At 45.5% G+C, this 18,622-nt stretch overlaps 1 protein-coding gene and 1 pseudogene across 4 annotated transcripts in view; both read left to right on the top strand.

Moving 5' to 3' along the window:
• Window positions 1-5,613, top strand: part of MYRIP (myosin VIIA and Rab interacting protein) — a 201,615-nt gene extending 196,002 nt beyond the window's left edge. For 3 of the 4 annotated variants that reach the window (XM_085226526.1, XM_085226523.1, XM_085226524.1), the window contains 4 exons: window positions 1,117-1,221; window positions 1,317-1,377; window positions 2,149-2,267; window positions 2,921-5,613. In XM_085226526.1, the coding sequence (XP_085082652.1) occupies window positions 1,117-1,221; window positions 1,317-1,377; window positions 2,149-2,267; window positions 2,921-2,953 (318 nt within the window). In that variant the 3' untranslated portion in view covers window positions 2,954-5,613. The remainder of the gene's footprint in view (window positions 1-1,116; window positions 1,222-1,316; window positions 1,378-2,148; window positions 2,268-2,920) is intronic. The other variant, XM_085226525.1, reaches the window with a different exon arrangement.
• Window positions 5,614-16,788: 11,175 nt separating this feature from the next.
• Window positions 16,789-18,044, top strand: LOC146544157 (E3 ubiquitin-protein ligase Topors-like; annotated as a pseudogene).
• The last annotated feature ends 578 nt before the right edge of the window (window positions 18,045-18,622 follow it).

Here is an 18,622-nt window from a genome sequence, read left to right as displayed (position 1 = left end):
GCAGGTTCCAGAAAGTCTGAGACCGCAAGGAGAACTTTGAGGCCTGGTCAGAAAGCTGGACAAGAAGAGGCTGCCAGGCTGCACGGGGACAGTGCACACATGGGTAGCAGTGTGCTGCAGTGCTTCCTGACTGGGCTGTGCCACACGAGGCTCTCCAGCAGGGCCCTGATGGCCTCAGCAGGGCATTGCCCGTTTATTTTGCTCAGTGGAAGCGTGCTCAAAGCCCTCAGTTTGACACCTTCCTGATGTCAGAAGTGCAGTGCTAAAATAAATAGATGGCAAACTGGCAGTAGCCTCGTTGGCCTCGGTCAGTAACTTTTGCCATATACGTTAATGGAGGTGAGAAGAGAGAAGGGGAGAGGCCCGAGTGATGGGAGCAGGATGACAAAAAGATAACATGCAATTGGACTGAAGGCCCTCTGCAGAATAAACACCTCAGGTGTTATAAATCAGGAATCAGATTACATGTGCAGCTGACAGCTCACTTCTCTGACACTCATCAGCCTACTTTCCCCCGACATTTGCTTCCCTGGCCTGGTGTTTCTCCCAGCAACTTGTTTTCCATTGAATGCTTTTACATAGTGGTACTTGCATTTATGCATGTTTGTGTTTAGTGTGCATATCACTTAGACAAATTTTCAAGATCAAACGTTTGCATTTTGTGACAGAGGATGTACTTTGTGCGTGCTTGAAATTAATTTTGAATTATGAAATGTGTCCCAAACAGTAGTTATTTGAATGTAACCTTTGAAAAACACAACTTGAATGAACCTGGAAGTATAGCTAGAAGTAACTGGGAGATGACAGACAGGGGATTCTCTTCTTTTTTTCCTCGAAAGGAGCAAAATGCTTTTTCCTTGGAATCGCACGGTAGGTGGGATTGCTCTTTCCCTTCATCTTAATTAACCCCCTTTTGATATCAGGACCGAAGTATACAGGAAAACAAAGTGTCAGAGTTACTGAAGAGCTCAGCCATCTGTTTGTATTCTTTGATTAAAGAAGACGTGACTGGGGGGAGGGATATATTTTAGTGGTGGCATCCATAGTAATTTTCAAACTTCTTTTTCCCCCTCCCCATCTGTCTGTCTCTCTCTCTCTCTCTTATTTTCTTTGAAGATTTCAGATATTGAGAGCAGAATATCAGCTCTCACTGTTGCAGGCTTGAACGTGGCTCCATGTGTTCACCTGACAAGGAAACGGGATCAAAAGCAAACAAACCAGGTGCCAGAACATTATGTAGTATTCAAAAATACATTGGGGAAATCTTGCCTCGTTTTCCATAATGGAGTTGAGTAATGTGTTTGTGTTGTTTTCAGATGCATACTATTGACACCTCAAGACAGCAGAGGAGGAAACTTCCAGCTCCACCAATAAAAGGTGCACTTAAGTTGTTACCTATGCTATGTTTGTAGTCCCTCCTTAGAAGTTTCAGTGTAATGTACAATTCAACAAAAAATAGGGGCAAGATTAAGTTATAGAATGTACAGAGAAAGCCGAGATGTGTTCACCCTCTTCATTTACCATTGCACTTGTGAAAATAAAATACACATTCGGTACATAAAACATCACCACCCCTCTTTCAGCAGATGGTATGACAGTAGCAGATTATCAGGAGCAGAAGCAAAAGGCTGGGAAAAGCAAATGAAGCATGCTGAATTCATGTCTTGCAGAAGTTAGGCTGCTGCCAAGCACACAAGGGTAGGCTGTGAGGGGCAGGCAGTCATAGGGCTAATTGCCACTGGCCACTTGCCACCCTTCTCAGCCTACAGTTGCTTTCTTAATGACTGTGCCTACCGAATTCAGTCCATGTTACCAGACTCAGAGATGTTGCTGGTATGTTAGAATATGGCTGTGAATTAGTTTTGTAAAATACAGTGCTCTTTTCTTCCATATTTTCTTCATCTCTGACAATTTTACATCATGCTTTATCTTGTTTTACTCTTGTGTAATTCCAGTATTTGACATGGCCTCAAATTTCAGTAAACTTCCAGTATCACAGCATGCTGTTCCCCATTTAAATTAAATCCATGTTTTCTTATTTGTCCTAGGGGAAGTTTTCTCTCTCTAGAAGCTGTGACTCTTCAGGAGTATTGCTGCGTTGGCTGCAGTCTGTTAAGTGAAAAATCTCCATCTTTGTATTTTTCCCAGGTGAAAAAATAGATGGGTCTCCAATTACCACTGTCAGAACATTTAACAGAAACTTCATGCTTCAAGGATCTCTAACACAAAGAACTAAAGAGAGGAAAAGCACTGCCAAGGACTTAATGGTAAAATCAAAACAATTGTTTTTAAAACTGCTTATAAAGAGGGTTGTATAGAGAGATGCCAGTGTAGGCAGGTGTATTCCAACATCTTCACAAAACTTCTCTTAATAGTGTGAAGAAAAATAATACAGTGCTGAGGTTGCTCTGAACGAATGCGTCCAGTGTACTGGATATATACCTGTCTGACTATATACCACCAGCACATAGCAGCTGTTTGCTCCTGAATGTTAGCCTGTAGGAAGGCATGCCAGCTGTCAGGTAATTAATTAGGTGCTATCCTTATTTAAAGTAAAGAAATAAAGTTGTGTTCCTGCGGTTCAGGCCCTCCCAACACCAACTGCACAGTGTAATTCTACAGGTGAGGGTCACCTTGAATTGCACTGATTTCTGAGAAATGTTCAAAGGTAGCCTAAGTGAAACTTGAGGAGTAGGCAGGCCGCATGTTGGCAAGGCAGGATTTGAACAAATAGGTTTCTCTGCAGAACTATCAGTCGTCATTGATCTTTCATCAAGGAAAAAAAGTTAACTGTCCCTAAGCAGTTTGCCATTAGATAACTGGAAGAGAAGTGAGGAAGTGAGAAGGACCAGGCTCCCTTCAGCAGGCTTGTTTTGTGTTTGGCTGATGTTTCTCTCTTCCTTGTCCTTCTCTGTTCCAGGAACCTGCTATAGGATCTGCTGTGATGTACTAAACTTTGACTTCTCTACTGCCAATAACACACTGCCTAAGGCTGTACACTAGAGTGCCTTTACTTAACAGCCATTGCGTATGTCCAGCTGAAAATGGACCCTCAAGAACCCACAATGCCTCAGTTATAGGGCTTCGTTTGGATACCTCACTGAGAAAGCTGTCCAAGTCTTCAGCATTGTGGTCTGCTAAAGGAAACTCTGCCTTAAAGTTCTCACAAGACTCTGGAAGGGATGCTGAGTTTCAAAAGCAAGGCTCCACATTTTAAGATGCACTTTTTCTCCCCATTGATTGTACTAAAGTATGTCGTCTTTAAACTGCAGTATGTTTTTGTACACTCAGTCAATCACAATTACAGACCAATATTTCATATCGAAAGAGTGAACAAAGCAGACCTGTGATCCACATTTGCTGGCCTCTTATATATGTAGGCATCTGTCTTGTCGAGCAATAAGAACAACTGTGTGCAGTGTATGCTGCTTTTAGCTGCTTGGTGAGGCTGGAGGATCTGTGTACCTAACTGCTCCCCAGGAGCCAGTGGAAGTTTTGGCAAGGCAGGTGGGAGATGTGATGTGCAAAGACTTCTCTGTTTACTCAGAGTACCTTTGACAGAGTTAATGTTCTAGCTCCAGAGCTGTGTGTTTTGCTGTTGGAGATGGGGGGGGAGCGTGGATGTCATGATGAGCCATGAATTGGTGGTATGCAGCACATGTGGACCAGATGTCTGTTGGGTTACAGTCCTGGCATCTGGACACATCTGAGTACTGTTGTGAAACCACCACCTTTGTCTTTCTCGTTCTTCTTGGTATCATTGTCTGCTTGGTGGCGTCCAACCACTCTGTAGTTCAGAATCTGTTCTGACCAAGTCTTTAAGGTTGGAGAAAGAAAGTAAAAGCACTGTGGATGAGATCTCTGCTGACTGACTGGTGGCTGTGATGTGGCTGCAACCTGTAAGAGATTCCCTTCTGCCACTTCCTGTCTTTTCTGAGGAGGAGATGAATGTAGCCCAGATGTCTTTTCCTTTACCCATCCGTAGCCAATGTGGTGTAGTACCTAGGGCCTGTCACTGGTGCCCGCTACAGCTGGACTGCTCTGAATTGAGCTGTGAGTCACCAGATTTCTTCTTTCCTTTCCTGAGACCCTAGAAATGTGCACCAAACTCTGGAAAGCCTTTGAACAGATGCCCATGAGGGAAGATGCTGCTTCCAAGGTATCCCTCTCACCCTTTCTGGGAAGGGCTGTGCCAATTTGCAGTGCTTTTTGTTCTGGGGTGTACAGAGGAATTTGTTAGAGAAGGTAAGTGTGAGGCCAGTGAATCTTTTATATGCAGTGCAAGTACACATATGCGGACTGGGCTGATGGGAGTCATGCTGTGAAGGAGGACATGAACTGCTAAGTCCCCCTCAGCGTGAAGGGCCAGAGAACACCTCCCTGAGATGTCTCTGTCCTTTGCTGGTACCTAGCAAAACCTCATTCTCTGAATACAGCAGGGCCTAGGAGGCAGGGGAGGCTGGTAAGGAAGGGCTGGTTGGGAAGGCTGGGAAAACAGCTCCAGTCACATATCCACCTCCAGTATTTGAAGCTGAGCCTGTCAGTGTGCTGCTGTCCAGCCATAGGCAAGGACATGTCAGAATACCTACAGCCATCTTCCCACCTAGGAGGCATAAGTGTTGCTCCATCTCTCCAATGAATTTCCATCTGCCGAAATCTGGCTCGATATGCTTATTCTGGGTGAAATTACACCTTCTCTTACTCTCACACAGTACCAGTTCTCCGGAACTGGTTTGCACAGATGTGAGGGCAGAATTTGACCCGCTCTGTTTAATATATAAGTATATATATAAAAATAGACTTTATTTATATATGCAATCCATAAAGGAGATTAAACAGAGTAGGATGCCTAGGAATTTTCTGTTATGCAGTCTCCTCCTCCTCCCTTGACTGTTCTCGTGTATGTATACAATACATTCCCAGGTTCTGGTTAACGCAGGTATGTGTGTTATGAGATGTCATTACTGGTGGTTGGTCTACATATTTGTCTGATAATAATAACTAATATTGTGTATGATGCAGAAATGACTAATTTTAATAGAATAACTCTTTGGCTTTTGTTCTGTTAGTGTGATTTAAACAAGCCAACAAAGTTTGGAATAGGTTGTTTTCTTTAAGAGGCATGAAAAACAACTATTATCGTGTTACAATGTTAAAATATTCAGTCTTCTTTGACAGAAAAATGTGTACTGTGTAGGCATTGCAAAAAAAAAAAAAAAAAGAAAAAAAAATCCCACCTGCTACATGGTATTTGAATTTTTACAAATGTTTATTGTGCCAAATATGTGCAAAGATATAATTTACTGTTTTAAAAAAATCATAAAAGCATACGTTATAGCACACAAAGGATTATTTTGTCATCAAGTGATTTCAATCTTCAGTGTTAATATTTATATTTAGATTAATTTTTATAAATGAAAATATTTTAACGGTAAAATGAAGGCGATATGATCAATTTGATTGAGTCTGAGTGGATATTAAGCTTGCCTTGTTGTTGTTATCTGCATACTCACCAAGAATTATTGTCAAGAGAAATTATAAAAGAGTAAAAACAATTTATGAAAAAAATGCCTTTCCAAGGACTTGATTCATAAAGAAAACACAAAAGCTCTCCTCTGTAGTGTGGATTTGTGTGCCCTTTGGTCAGGAAACACTCTGTCCACGCTGCTGCACCACAGACAACCCATTCTTAGTTAAATGCAAATGGGCAACTCAAAGTCCTCTTGCTCAGCTGAAGGGAGAAATAACCCCTAGCACCTCCAGGTCAGGTCATTTTCCAGTGAGGTGGAGCAGCCATACCTTGTTGACAGACCACTCACAAACAGAAACAAGAGTTGAATTATCTGCTATAATTAATTCATTCAATCTTTATTAAATTTTAGTAGTGATTCTAACAAAACACAACTAGGAATGCGAGTTCATTCTAGTTTGTCATCTGCAGTATGACTCGTTAACCATCATTAGCTGAATTGTAAACTGTCTTTTCTGGATGCATGCAGTAGATTAAACTGCATTTGAATAGTCTTGCTGTGAGTAGTTATCAAGATTAAACATACTGCAAATAACACTTCTTCTAAAATGAGCATAACATGAGTTAATTACTCTGGCAAACATGAGTACTGAGCCGCAACAGAAGGCTTATTGATGTGGCCTAATGTTGCCATTCGTACATTGTGATGCTCAGAGAGCAGCTTTAGCTTGATCAAATCATGTACTTAAAAACAACAACATGGTTTTAAAGGGAATCAGTTTAGGCCCTTATCTCTTTTTATATCAGTGCACACTACCTGCAGTAGGCACAGAACTACTCTGAAGAGTCTAATTAGCCAATTTTCTTAGAATCATAGAATACTTTAGGTTGGAAGGGACCTCTAGGACCATCACATTCCAACCCCCCTGCCACAGGCGGGGTTGCCAGCTGTTAGATCAAGTACTGGATCAGATTGCCCAGGGCCCCATCCAACCTGGCCTTGAACACCTCCAGTGATGGGGCATCTGCAACCTCTCTGGGCAATCTGTTTCAGTACCTCACCATTGTCTCAGAACAAAACTTCCCCCCTGACATCTAATCTAAACCTCCCCTCCTTTAGTTTTAAACCATTCCCCCTTGTCCTTTCACTTCCTACCCATGTAAAAAGTTGGTTTCCCTCATGTTTATAAACGCCCTTTAAATATTGGAGGCGGCAATGAGCTCTCCCCACAGCCTTCTCTTTTTCAGGCTGAGCAAGCCCAGTTCCTTCAGTCTGTCTTCATAGGAGAGGTGCTGCAGCCCTTAGATCATCTTCATGGCCCTGCTCTGGACCCTCTCCAAAAGCCCCACATCCTTCCTGAGTTGGGGGCCTCAGACTTGGATGCAGTATTCCAGCTGGGGCCTCACAAGAGCTGAGTAGAGGGGAACAATCACCTCCCTTGCCCTGCTGGCCACCCCTCATTTGATGGAACCCAGGACACCACTGGCCTTCTGGGATGCAAGTGCACACTGCTGGCTCATGTTAAATTATTCATTAGCCAGGACCCCTAAGTCTTTCTCAGGAGAGCTACTCTCAAGGATTTCTCCTCTCAGTTTGAGTACATGCCTGGGATTACCTTGACCCAAGTGCAAAACCTTGCACTTTTTTTTTTTAATAGTAATTATTTTTTAATTTTCTGTCTTTCCTCAGGGAGAAGATAGTTATCTTTGACAGAAGCCCCTTTTTTTTCATTAATATATTTTCAGTAGCACAGCAAGAATGATAAAAGGCCAGAGTGTAGTTCAGGGCTGTATTACCACAAGTGAATGTTAACAATCTGCATAAAAGCTACAGATTTCATGCTGTTAATGCAGGTACATTAAAAAGTAACGAGAGCCTTTTTTCTTTCATCCAACCATTGCTTTTTATTTTTGCATACCAACAGCCACTGACTTTAAAATGTGACAGGAGGGTTTCATGGTACAATAACACTGCTGAGTTTAAATCCCAGCACAGGAGCTCTTTGGATTTTGGGTAAGGGTAACGTTACAGTGTGCAGCATCATCACAGCTTAGAGAAGGGAATGGTGGTGATTAAAGAGAGAAAAAACACTTTTTAAAGCTATGGTTACACTTAGTGCTGGCATCAACGCATTGCCTTTTACCTCTACCCTCAGTGTGTTTCTTCTTGAAAGAATTTGCCAGAGCAGAGAGAGGAGCAGCATGGGATTGCCAGGCAAAAGCAGAGCCCTGAGGTGCAGGGCAGGGGCAACTCGGAGAGCAGAGGTTAGTTCACCGCCTCGGGACACAGCCATCACCAGTCACTGTCCTCTGCATCCAACACTTCCTGCTCCCACAAGGCGTTCAGGAGGAAATCCAGGCGCCTGCTCACAGGCCTTAAGCTTCCACGGCCACCTCTCAGCTGCCTCTTCCCAAACCGACCAATGGGTCGAACGCCACGTCCCACGTACCAAAAGGGATCAATCTCGGGGCCTGGAATTCAAAGTGCTGGGTTGATATTTTTTCTCTATGGAATGCATTCATAGTTGGCTTTATAGCCTAGTTTAGTTCTACAGCAGGTGTGGAGAAGGTATAATACTAAGGTACAGTGTCAGTGAAAATGAAGAAAACTCCAAGGAAATGCCAAATCATGCCACAGACAGAGGGGTGTCAGGAACAGGACTTCAAGTGCATAATGAAGTATCTGAGTCACACAAAAGTCTCACACAAGGCAGCAGGATTTTCCCCTGTGAGTTTTGCTGCTTGAACTCAGAAAACCAAACAAAAGATCCACTTTTGTTTCTCCACACAGTGTTTAACATCCCACTGCCCACGAAATCCCAAGTCATTTCTTTATTTTGACTCAAAGACCTAAAAACCAAGACTGCCCACATCTCCAGTTCTCTCTGTAAGGAGAGGGATGTCCCCCTGTGAGCCTGTGGGCCTTACTTCCCACATGTACTTCTTGCTCACTGCACTTTCAACCATGAACCATTGCTCCTTGGGGGGAAGCTGAGATTTGACAATACACGTTTTCCCAAAAATACTTTGAATTGTATGTTAGCTTTTCCTCGGGACATACAGCGGTCTCCTTCATTCCATTTGGTTCTTCACAGTATTTCTGAGCAAGCATGCTTCAGACACTTGTATTTTGACTTTCAGACAATTTGATGTTGTAGGTTGTGGATGCCCCATCCCTGGAGGCATTCAAGGCCAGGCTGGATGTGGCTCTGGGCAGCCTGGTCTGGTGATTGGTGACCCTGCACATAGCAGGGGTTGAAACTTGATGAGCATTGTGATCCTTTTCAACCCAGGCCATTCTATGATTCTGTGATGTTTCCAGACAGAAATTAGGATCTCTGTTAAGCACATTTGAGCAACTGGTGCTCGCTTTATTACTTCTTAAAAGTAAATGTTAATTGTCACAGATCTGTGGAACATAGCTGAAAATAAGTTGTTTAAATAGTCAATATAAACTGCCTTGCACTTTGTACATCAGTGTGTTCTCAGGTATTTATCAACAATTGCAGTATTTCCCTTGACAAATTCAGGGATATAAGGTAGAGATTAAGATCTGTATATGCTCTTAAAAGTGTAAATTGAAGAGCAGGACCTCCCTCCACTGTTTTACCATAGAAACACCTGCAAGGATTTGCAGTTGAACTCTGCCTAGCAGCCTGACCCTGATCCCTTGCTGTACCAGGGGCCATAGGATCACCGTCACATTCCATCAGGTGAGAGTCATACTTACTTCTGTTGTCTATTTGATGTTTAAAAGGTCTGCTCTGTCTCGAAGCAAAGCTGAGTGATACCAGGAGCACCAGCATGTAGATGGTGACCAGCTTTAAGTTCTTTGGTGACCACCTGGGGTGCGGTGTCCACAGGATCAGATGCCACATGGTGGAGTGGTGGTAGGAAGGCTGTGAGGAGGAAAGCGGACATAGGGACATCAAAGCTCTCAAGGTGAAGGAAGATGTCAGCTGTGACTGCATGTTCCTATCAGGGCCATTTCATGACTCAGTGCTGACACTGGGGATGTCCTGAGTATTTCTCTTTAAAGACTGCTGTGAACCATCTATGTGGTTAAGATGTGCAGCTTGAGCTTTCCCTCAATATCCATGAAAGCCCATGGCACAGCTTCACAGGACATAGAATCCTGGCCCTGAGGTTGCCGCTGACCGTCCTCATGGCCTTTCATATGACTGTGGGCACTGGACATCAGTATGTTCTGGCCACTATCTCCATCACCCTTTCCCCTTTCACATTTATACTTTAAACAGTATCTTTACATCTAAATACATTAGAAAATCTTCTTGAAAGGAAATTATCTTCCTATCTCAGCTTTCACAGATAGCAGGCAAAAGTGTGATTTCCAGTTTCGTTTCCACTGTTAGTTCTCCCAGTCCTGTAAATGCATCTAGATGCAACCGCCAGAAGGTGCTGGGTGGGGAAAACAGCATCCTCAAGGTGCCTGATTCTGGCCTTTACTTACCACTACACCCCGTATGTGTGACATTTTGGTCAAGCTTCATCACATTTCTCCCAGTTGTAATGCTAGGAGCCTACCTTGTGCAAAATCAACTGAAGTCTGGAGCTTCTGCCAGTGGAAGTTGGGGGAAGCCTGCTTGCTTAAGCGTCACTTAAAGATGTACAGGTACAGAGCTATAGGAAAAGCTCTTGGCTATGCCCACACAGAAGCTGCTCCCTGTGTAAAGATGGGATTTTCCCCCTGTTTCTGCCTCAGCACTGTTATGCTCAAATTTTAGCTCACTCAGTGTGGGCAGAGCAAGAATGAAAAACTCTTGATACAAGTTGTTCCCAAGCATGCTGCAAGGGCAACAAAAGAAAAAAAACAGAATCTGACTATGTCCTTCATTGCAATTCAAAGTCAAAAGCTCCTTAGTTCCTAGTGTTCAGTGCAGGTGTATTTTTTCCCCACTCTGGCAGTTGCTTAGCAGGCAGCTTAGAGGAAAGTGATTTTAACCAGTAATTTTAACAGAACTGTGAGTTGATTTTTTACACTGAGTATCACAGAGGCAACCAGCACTAAATGTTCTTTGTGTGTAAAAGAACATGGGATGCATTCTGTGCACCAATTCCAGCTGGTGTACATCACAAAAATGAAGGTGCTTAAGGAATCTCTCCCGTGTGCTTACGCAGCTGAATTACTTGCTGTCTGGTTTTGTGTACAGTTTTTCTGGGAACTCATTGGTGGTAAATGGCAAAAATAAAAGGAAGAGCTTTTAGCACACAGTTTTTCCTGAGCAGTGCTGTGTCTCAGCATCCAACAACTGGTCCTCTGCCTGAATCAGCCAGCCGGGACACTTCCCAGACTGCTGCAGTATGTTAAACGTTCAGTTTGCCCCCCTGACCTGGATAGGGTTTCAATGAAGCACGTGGCTCTCCTCTGAGTAACGTGCAATGCCGAAATAATCAGGGGGCTCGGCATCTCCAATCCTCCCTAATTCTTCCTCCTTCTAATTTTTCTACCTCTGCTTATATGGGGAGAAACTGAGGCAGAGGTGATGCCACCAACTTGACCCCAAACGATGCCAAGCAGCTCTAACCCCAGCTCCACCTTTCTTTAGGCACAAAAGAGAAGTACAAAACCCTGTTTACCTGCTCACAGATCTTTGTGTTGGCCCTGTGAACTCCTCAGGTCTGGATTTTCCTGATCCCACAGCCTGCCAGCCTTCTTCTAAAGGGAAAACTGTAAAAACAAGACTTGACATGGTCTCCTTGCCTGCTCCTCATTTCTAACCATTAAATGATCACCAAAAAGCTTTAAAAATGCACCAGTTTCAACCAAACATGACACAAAAATTTCAGGAACAGTTTTGCTCCTGGATCAAAGCACAAAGTTGGCACTTCTGCCAATTCAGTGAACCTGCCACTTCTGCTCAGTCCCTGTGCAGAGCCTTTACACTTTGGCTGAGCGATATTTATAAGAGCAGTCTGGCAACTTCGAGCAACATCAGAGAAGAAAGTTAGAGCATATTCAAGTCACTGGTAAAGTTACAGTGAAGCACTCATTTCTATTTCCAGTTAAGCTCACAAGGAAGTCACTAAACCTAGGTCCCATTTCTCAGCTCTGGCCGAGTCTCAGCCCCAAGCAGTGTGGGGGCAGCCTGGCCGTCCCAGCCCTCCTCCTGGGCACCAGGCTCACAGCACACTGAACCTGTGCTCTGCTGCAGTTCCATCAGATCTAAATGATTGTGGATGTCTTCAGAAGACAAAGTGCTATACATTCTTTAAACCCTAAAGCAGCATCTTACTCGAGACCAGCAACTGCAGATCTTCCTCCAATGCAAACCAACCGGCTTTCACGCTTGAAAGCAGTGGTGGAAACCTCTGCCAGAGCTTAAACGTGGGGTGACTGTAGGCCTGGGAGCAGGGCTCCCATCACCACCATGCTGCAGGCTCCAGTGGGCACCGTCCCTGCAGAGCCGTGTTTCCTCAGCACTGCCTGCTTCGCTGCCAACGCTGGACAAAATGCTCAGCAACAAGCACAGTTATGTACATTAGTGGAGAAAAGTAAAAGCTGAAATAAAAAGGAAATCCACAGGAGAGAGGTGCCGAAGCAGGTAGCAGGAGTCACTCACCTGTGTGCAGCAGGGCTGCTCCTCAGGATGCACTGCTCCCAGCAAAAGCAGGGCAGATGCTGGGGGCTTGTGGCTTTTATAGCGCAGGGAAGTGGGCTTGAAGGCGGGGGAACCAAGAGGTGGGCCAGGAGGACGTCAGCAGTGCTGGAGAGCAAAATTTAAATTCACAAAGGGAGGGGAAGAGAAGTGAGGCTCTGTTAAGAGAGCCATTGATCAGGGCAGAGGGTGGGAGCCAAGGGTAGTGCCAAGGGGCCGGGGCCACCGGGAGAGACCAGAGCAGCACGGCTGCCATGTTCAGCACAGGGCAGAGCCCACCTCCCCATAGCCTGTAGCAGCCGTGCTCCTCTTCTTCCTGTCCCCATCTGAGGCCACATGTGGAGGAGCTCTTGTCTGACCTATGGCTGGGGCCAACTCGGCCTGCTTATGTGTGAGGCCCTGCAACTGATTGAACCCAGCCTGGTTCAGCAGCATGCTTAAGTGTGGATAAGTGCTGTGGCAGGGAAAAGTTTCATCTGCACGAGGCTGAGATCTTGGGCAATTCTGCATTTCTACAGCATCCATCTCTTTGGCACAGCTGTTTTTACCTCTCTCTCTTGACTAATGTGTTAGCACAGTTCTTGCCGACAAGAATCCACTGTTTAACAGCTGTATTCACCACCACGTTTTGCAGCGTTCATGTCGGCGGCTGTTCCTCCTTCTCAGTCCTGAGGAGACGCTGAAATGTGAAGGGACCAGGGACTGAGCCACGGGGTTCTGTTCAGGCAGAGGATCCTGCTCTGTGCCTGGTGAGGCTGAGCATCTGCAGTGAGCACCTCCATAAAACTCTGTTCAGAGCAGCTGGCCCTGAGATGTGACTCGCTCCACAAGCTGAGAGTGAATAGGAAATACTGCAAAAAGACCTGTTGTTCAGTTTTTCTATAAAGATGCCTCTCCCTGGCTTACTCAGTATCCAAGCACCAAGTGGGTAACCCCACCACCACCACTATCTCTGCCTGGGGGGGAGGTGATCACTAATTTGGGTGGTTAAAATAAATCTACCCTATGTATACAGCAGTTTTCTCTATGTGAATGTGTATGAACACACGGAGTAAAGCCTAAGAAATACTCTTCCTCTCTCCAGTTTCCACTTACTAACAGCTAAAAGAAGTGTCTTCCTCATCAAAGTTTTCAAGAGTTTACTCAGACTACTTAGGATCATGTACAATAGCAGCATATGAAGAGCACTTCAAGTCTGAGGTAGCACAAAAGGTCTTTCTGCACCTAACACAATCGATATACATGCTTTCTTCAGCAACCTCCTATTAGCAAGTTCCCTTTGAACCTTGCAAACACCCCCTACTTAAAAATCAATCTGCTCCCAAGAGCCAGTCAGTGGCCGTGCTTCCATTGTGCGAATTCCATGTGCACGTCTGGAGAGGTTATCTTCTCAGTAAGTAAAGCCCTTCAATGCTTCGTATCACAGATCTTTTTCCTACGTGTTTATTTTGACCACAAAATGTAGGCATCATTTCTTGATCTTTAGTGAGCAATTGCCAGAGTGAGAGCTTTTTCTCTCCTGGATGTGTAGCACGTATTATTGGTTTGCTAAGTGACCCTATCATCTTAAAGCAGAAATAAAAGCCAATTTACTCTTTCTACTCTGGCTGCCATTGCAACTGCAGTGGGAGCCTTTCAAGAGCAGTGAGAATTTTCACTGGTTTACACCTACTCAGAAGTGACCGTGTAAAACAAAGCTGTGCAATACCTTTGTGTTAACATGGTTTGCTGCTTATAGATGAATGTGCCTGAAAAATAGCATGCCATACATAGAAAAAAACATTATTAGGACAGTCAGCATTTAAAATGCTAATGCTTCACTCAGGCACCAGGTCCATCTACTGCAGCATCCTGTGGTTGGCAGCAGCCAGCAGAGAACATCTAGGTAAGACTTTGCAAAGAGGGGAATACATTTTGATGTTCCCCACGGGAATATAATCCCACGACCCTGAGACATGTGGCTCAGAGATTTCCCAAGTCAAATGTGTCTTTGTAGCTGGGAGCCTTTAATGGATTACTTTTTCCTACATGACTGCTTCTTGAACCTATGTAAATTCTCAGCATCCACAAAATCATGTGCCAGGGACTTGACAGCTTCAAGGATCACATCCATGCCTCTGTCCCGAGCACACCACCTGCCAGTTCCAAGTATGTTTTCATTTTTGCTGTTGGTCTTTCTGCCTTCATGAAACGTTACTATAAAATATTCTAAGTGATGAAGATTAATCAGCTATGAGACGGTCTATTTAAATGAGCCTTCTCAGACATTTCTCTTACCACAGTACTATTTTACTCCATCCTCATTGACTGTGAGGTGTTTTTTTTTTTCCAGCAGACCGTAACCAAACTACCTCAGTGCTATATATGACACTCAGAAGCTTCACATCAATCATTCTGTTTTCTCGGAGTCATTTGAGGCAATTGTGATCTTCATTTATTTTATTATGCTGTTCATAGCAAGGCTTATGCTTTGAGGAAAGCTAGGCTGCACAGAAAAGTAAAGACATTCCTAGTTGGAAGTAACTGGGAAAGAGCAATCAAAAGAACGGAGTTAATGAGAGAGTGACTTGGGAAAATCATCTGGAGGCCATCTTGGTGTGCAGTGAAGGGGCAGAAGATTGTCTGAATTGATATTAACTAGGAAATATTTAATCAGCGATTGAGGAGATGTGCAGCTGCATTAACTGAGCTTCAGAATACCATGTCAGGCAACTAGATGTAGCTGTTAATTACGTGTGGAATTACACTGAAGCCGTTCTCTACTAATATTCAGATTCCAAGAAAAGCCAGGACTGGCTGTATTCTGGAGTTAATTTTCTTCTTTGAGAAACAGAACCTTCTAGTGGCTAAGACAAAAATTATCTTCTTGCTTATCACAGAGCAATGAAGGTCTATAGCTTTCAAATGAAATGATGTGTATGTCAAACTCTAAATGTATACCTAAAGCTAAACCAAACGGCATATGACCCAGATCTCTAGGAATCTGGACTGGATATTCATGCGCTTATCACTAGCAAGGTGCCAAGTTTTCACAGTTCTCCCAGTTAGCATAGGCTTACTGAGGAGCTCAGGCATAGGCTGCATGCAGCTCAGCCTATTGACCAATCTCCCTAAGCCCTTCTTTGGCACTCTGCACCAGACTTAAAGCCCAGAGGGAAAAATACAAGCCAGGCTTAGCCTGGTTACAGCCACCTTCCAAACCACACTGTTGTAGGTAGGGAGAATATTTCTTCTGAAACTTTCACTTTTCTTCCTCCCTCCATTACATAGCCCTCTGCACAGCACTGGGGTATGCATGGCGTATGAATGCAGTTGACTATAGTAGACATCATGCAGTAGGAGCAGGGAAGATTATGGTTGAAGAAAAGAAATGGAGGTTGGAAATATTTTGGCCTGTCTTGAAGCATCCAGTGCTTCATTCCAGCATTCTGACATATCTGGGCGCTTACTGCTGGGTTCTGAATTAGCATGGCATTTTGCACAAAAGTGTACTTTTTGCCTGCATTATATTCTATTTTTCATCTGCAAGCCAATGAATCCCTGGATTTCATCCTTGGAGCTGATCCAGTCATAAATAACCTCCAGTGATTCACATACTGCTTGACAGATGAGCTGAAAAAAAAGAAAGTTCTAATTGCTATTCATAAACAGGCCTTGCAACCATTACACTTAAGTAGCTTGTAGCTATGATCAAGATAATTAGAAAAGATGTTCATCTTTTCCTGCACAACAGTTGCCAGGTTATACATTAGTCATGTAATGGCAGGAGTATCACTCCGAATCCATTCTTCGAGCACTGATGTCTAGTAGATATCAGTGACTGAGATTTACTCCAGCCTGGGCTCTCCAGCAATTAGACATAATCTAAAATTTAACCCTAAGCAACAACAAATCTGGTTTCCTCACGGGTTTTATGCTTATTTTAACTGCTACTATCTTTTTTATTATTATTATTTTTTCGTGCAATCTTCTACAGCAAAGTGCAGCTGGAAACCTTCGGCAGCATGACAGTCACAGAACTATGGCCACAGTAGTGGCTGCACAAGAATTCCTGACTTATAAAGGAGTTTTACAGTGTCCTAGACACAAAGTGCAGTGTGGGCAGAGGGACAGTGGTAACATCACAGAGCAACAGGCGGTGACATCAAGAGAAGGATGGTGACTACACCACCCTCGCTGAGGACCTTTGGGCACATGCAGAACCTGGTCCAGTTTGTTTGTGCCTGGACTCCTGCTGAGCGTGTGTGCGAGGCTTGGAGGTGGAACGAGTGTTTGGCTCAGGTGTTGGGTTGTTCTTTGGGACTACGGGCAGCGGCTCCCAGTGCCCATCCCTACAGCCATCACCTGCATTTCCCTGGCCTGTCTGGCTCAGGCAGCCGGGGTCCTACGAGGCGCACGCGTACCAGCAGAGGTGAGCTGGGCGGGGACACGTCACCCAGGGTGGAAATGGGGTGAGCGCTGGGATGTGGGGAGCTGCCAGGGACAGAGGCTGACTCTGTGGGGGTGTGGGGCAGCCCAGGCATGGGACCAGGAGGGGTTTCTGTTGAGGGACTGGGATATTTCTTCTGCCTGACCCTGGGATGGTGACTGACCATGGCCTTTCTCCCTTCTTGCAATGCGCAACTTTCATCACTGTGCTGGTGCTGGTAAGGGGGAGCAGATCCTCACCTTCAGTCCCCAGCAGGCCATAGAGTGAACATCATGGCAGCTGAGCAGGCATGGATGTGTCCCATCTGCCGTGATGAGTGAGAGGACGTGGCCTATGTGGTACCTTGCTGCCACGAGTTCTGCCTGGGTTGCATCCTGTGGTGGGCCAAGCAGAGCAACAGCTGCCCGCTCTGCAGGACAGTCATGACTGTCATCAAGGTCGCTGAGTGGGACGACAATGATGGCCTGGATTTCATTACCTGGCCCCCAGCACAGCCTGTACCCGCCTGCTTCCAGGCAGGCATCGCTCCTGGCTACAGCCCCCACAGCTCTTTGCCATCTCCTTCGCTGTCCCCTTTGCCGTCCCCTCTGCCTTTTCTGCCACTGCCAGAGGAGCAGAAGAGTGAGGAGACAGAAGAGCAGGATGCTCAGAAGGCAGATGAAGAGGAGGCTGAGGAAACAGTGGAGCAGTGGGCAGATGAGGTGGAGGAGCAGTGGGCAGAGGAGACAGAGGAGCAGCGGGCCAAGGAGTCAGATGATGAGGAGGCAGAGGAGACAGAGCAGCTGCAAGCTGATGAAGCAGACAAACAGGAAGCTGAGGAAGCAGAGGAGCTGCAGGCTGAGGAGGCAGAGGATGAGCCTACAGTGGGAGGTCTCCTGCCTGAGATCTGGGCAGCTCTGTTCAGGCAGCACCAGCAGATCCTGGACCCTGTGCTGCCCTGGCTGCGGCAAGCGCTGACAGTCATCTTTGGGGCACAGTGGTGGCCGACATTGCCAACTGAGAGCATCATCCTGAATGCTCTGTGCAACGTTGGGCTGGACAGCGAGGCCCTGGTCCGGGAGGTGTTGCCTGTCCTGGAGGACAGAGCAGAGGCACTCATCCAGGCACTCATCGACACCGTTGTGTGCCACTGCGGTGAGGAGGCCCTCAGGCAGCTGGGCCTCCAAGGTGCCAACGTGTCCAGGGAGCAGCAGTACGGCCCTGTGGCCGCTCCCAGCCCTGCAGCCTCCCTACAAGCGACCCTCACCTCACGGCCCGCAAGTCTCAACATGCAGGACCTGCCCAGCATACCACAGGCTGTCCTTCGTGGCTGCCCCAATCACTGCCTCGCTGCTCACATCCTGAGGAACCGGAGGAGCCCAACGAGGAGATGGAGCGGGGCACAGCGGCAGGTCCCGCCGCTCAGGGCAGCGGCACCTCAGCTCCTGGCTGCTCCCATGTTGGGCCCCAGCGGCCCCCTAAGAGAAGGGCTGACGGTGATGGTGACACAGAGCAGCCCTGCAAGAGGCTGCGCCCTCAGTGGCACTAGCAGCCTCTTTAGTTAAAAATAAAGGTAGAAAAGATGAGTCCGCAAAGTCTCAGTTTTACTCCAGAGCTGACGATCCACGCGCGCAGTGCTGCATCCTCCCCCTCAGCCAACCATCACAGCCAGACCATCATCTTTATACAACTTATTCTAGTTTGTCTTTACAGATCACAGACATCAACATTGCAGATAGAAAGATAAAAGCAACACAAAAAGGTTGTGCAAATCAGCTCCTGCCTACCAATGTGCTCCACCCATCTTGAAAATAACTGTGCTTTTACTATTTCATCTTTCAAACCAGAAATTTAAAAAAGAATCACTGCTAGAAAAATAAGGGAAAAAAGCAAGGAGACAGAGAATAAAAAGAAAGTATTGGTGTGATACACCTCTCATGTAACTAATTCTACAAAAGTCTCTCTTGTAGTACAGTCCAGACCAGAAAGAGATCGGCTGAACTTAATACAAAGACAACATTTCCCCCAAAAGCTGGAGATGATATAGAAACTCAGTCTTTCTTGAACTTGTCTAACTTAGCTGGGGAGCATCATGTAGGAAAGTATACCTTTTATTTACCTTTGTAG

Source organism: Meleagris gallopavo, chromosome 6, assembly GCF_905368555.1.
Source record: "Meleagris gallopavo chromosome 6, MGAL_WU_HG_1.1, whole genome shotgun sequence".
Lineage (NCBI taxonomy): Eukaryota > Metazoa > Chordata > Aves > Galliformes > Phasianidae > Meleagris > Meleagris gallopavo.
The sequence above is the reverse complement of the archived record's forward strand: the minus strand, read 5'-3'. Positions and strand labels throughout refer to the sequence as shown.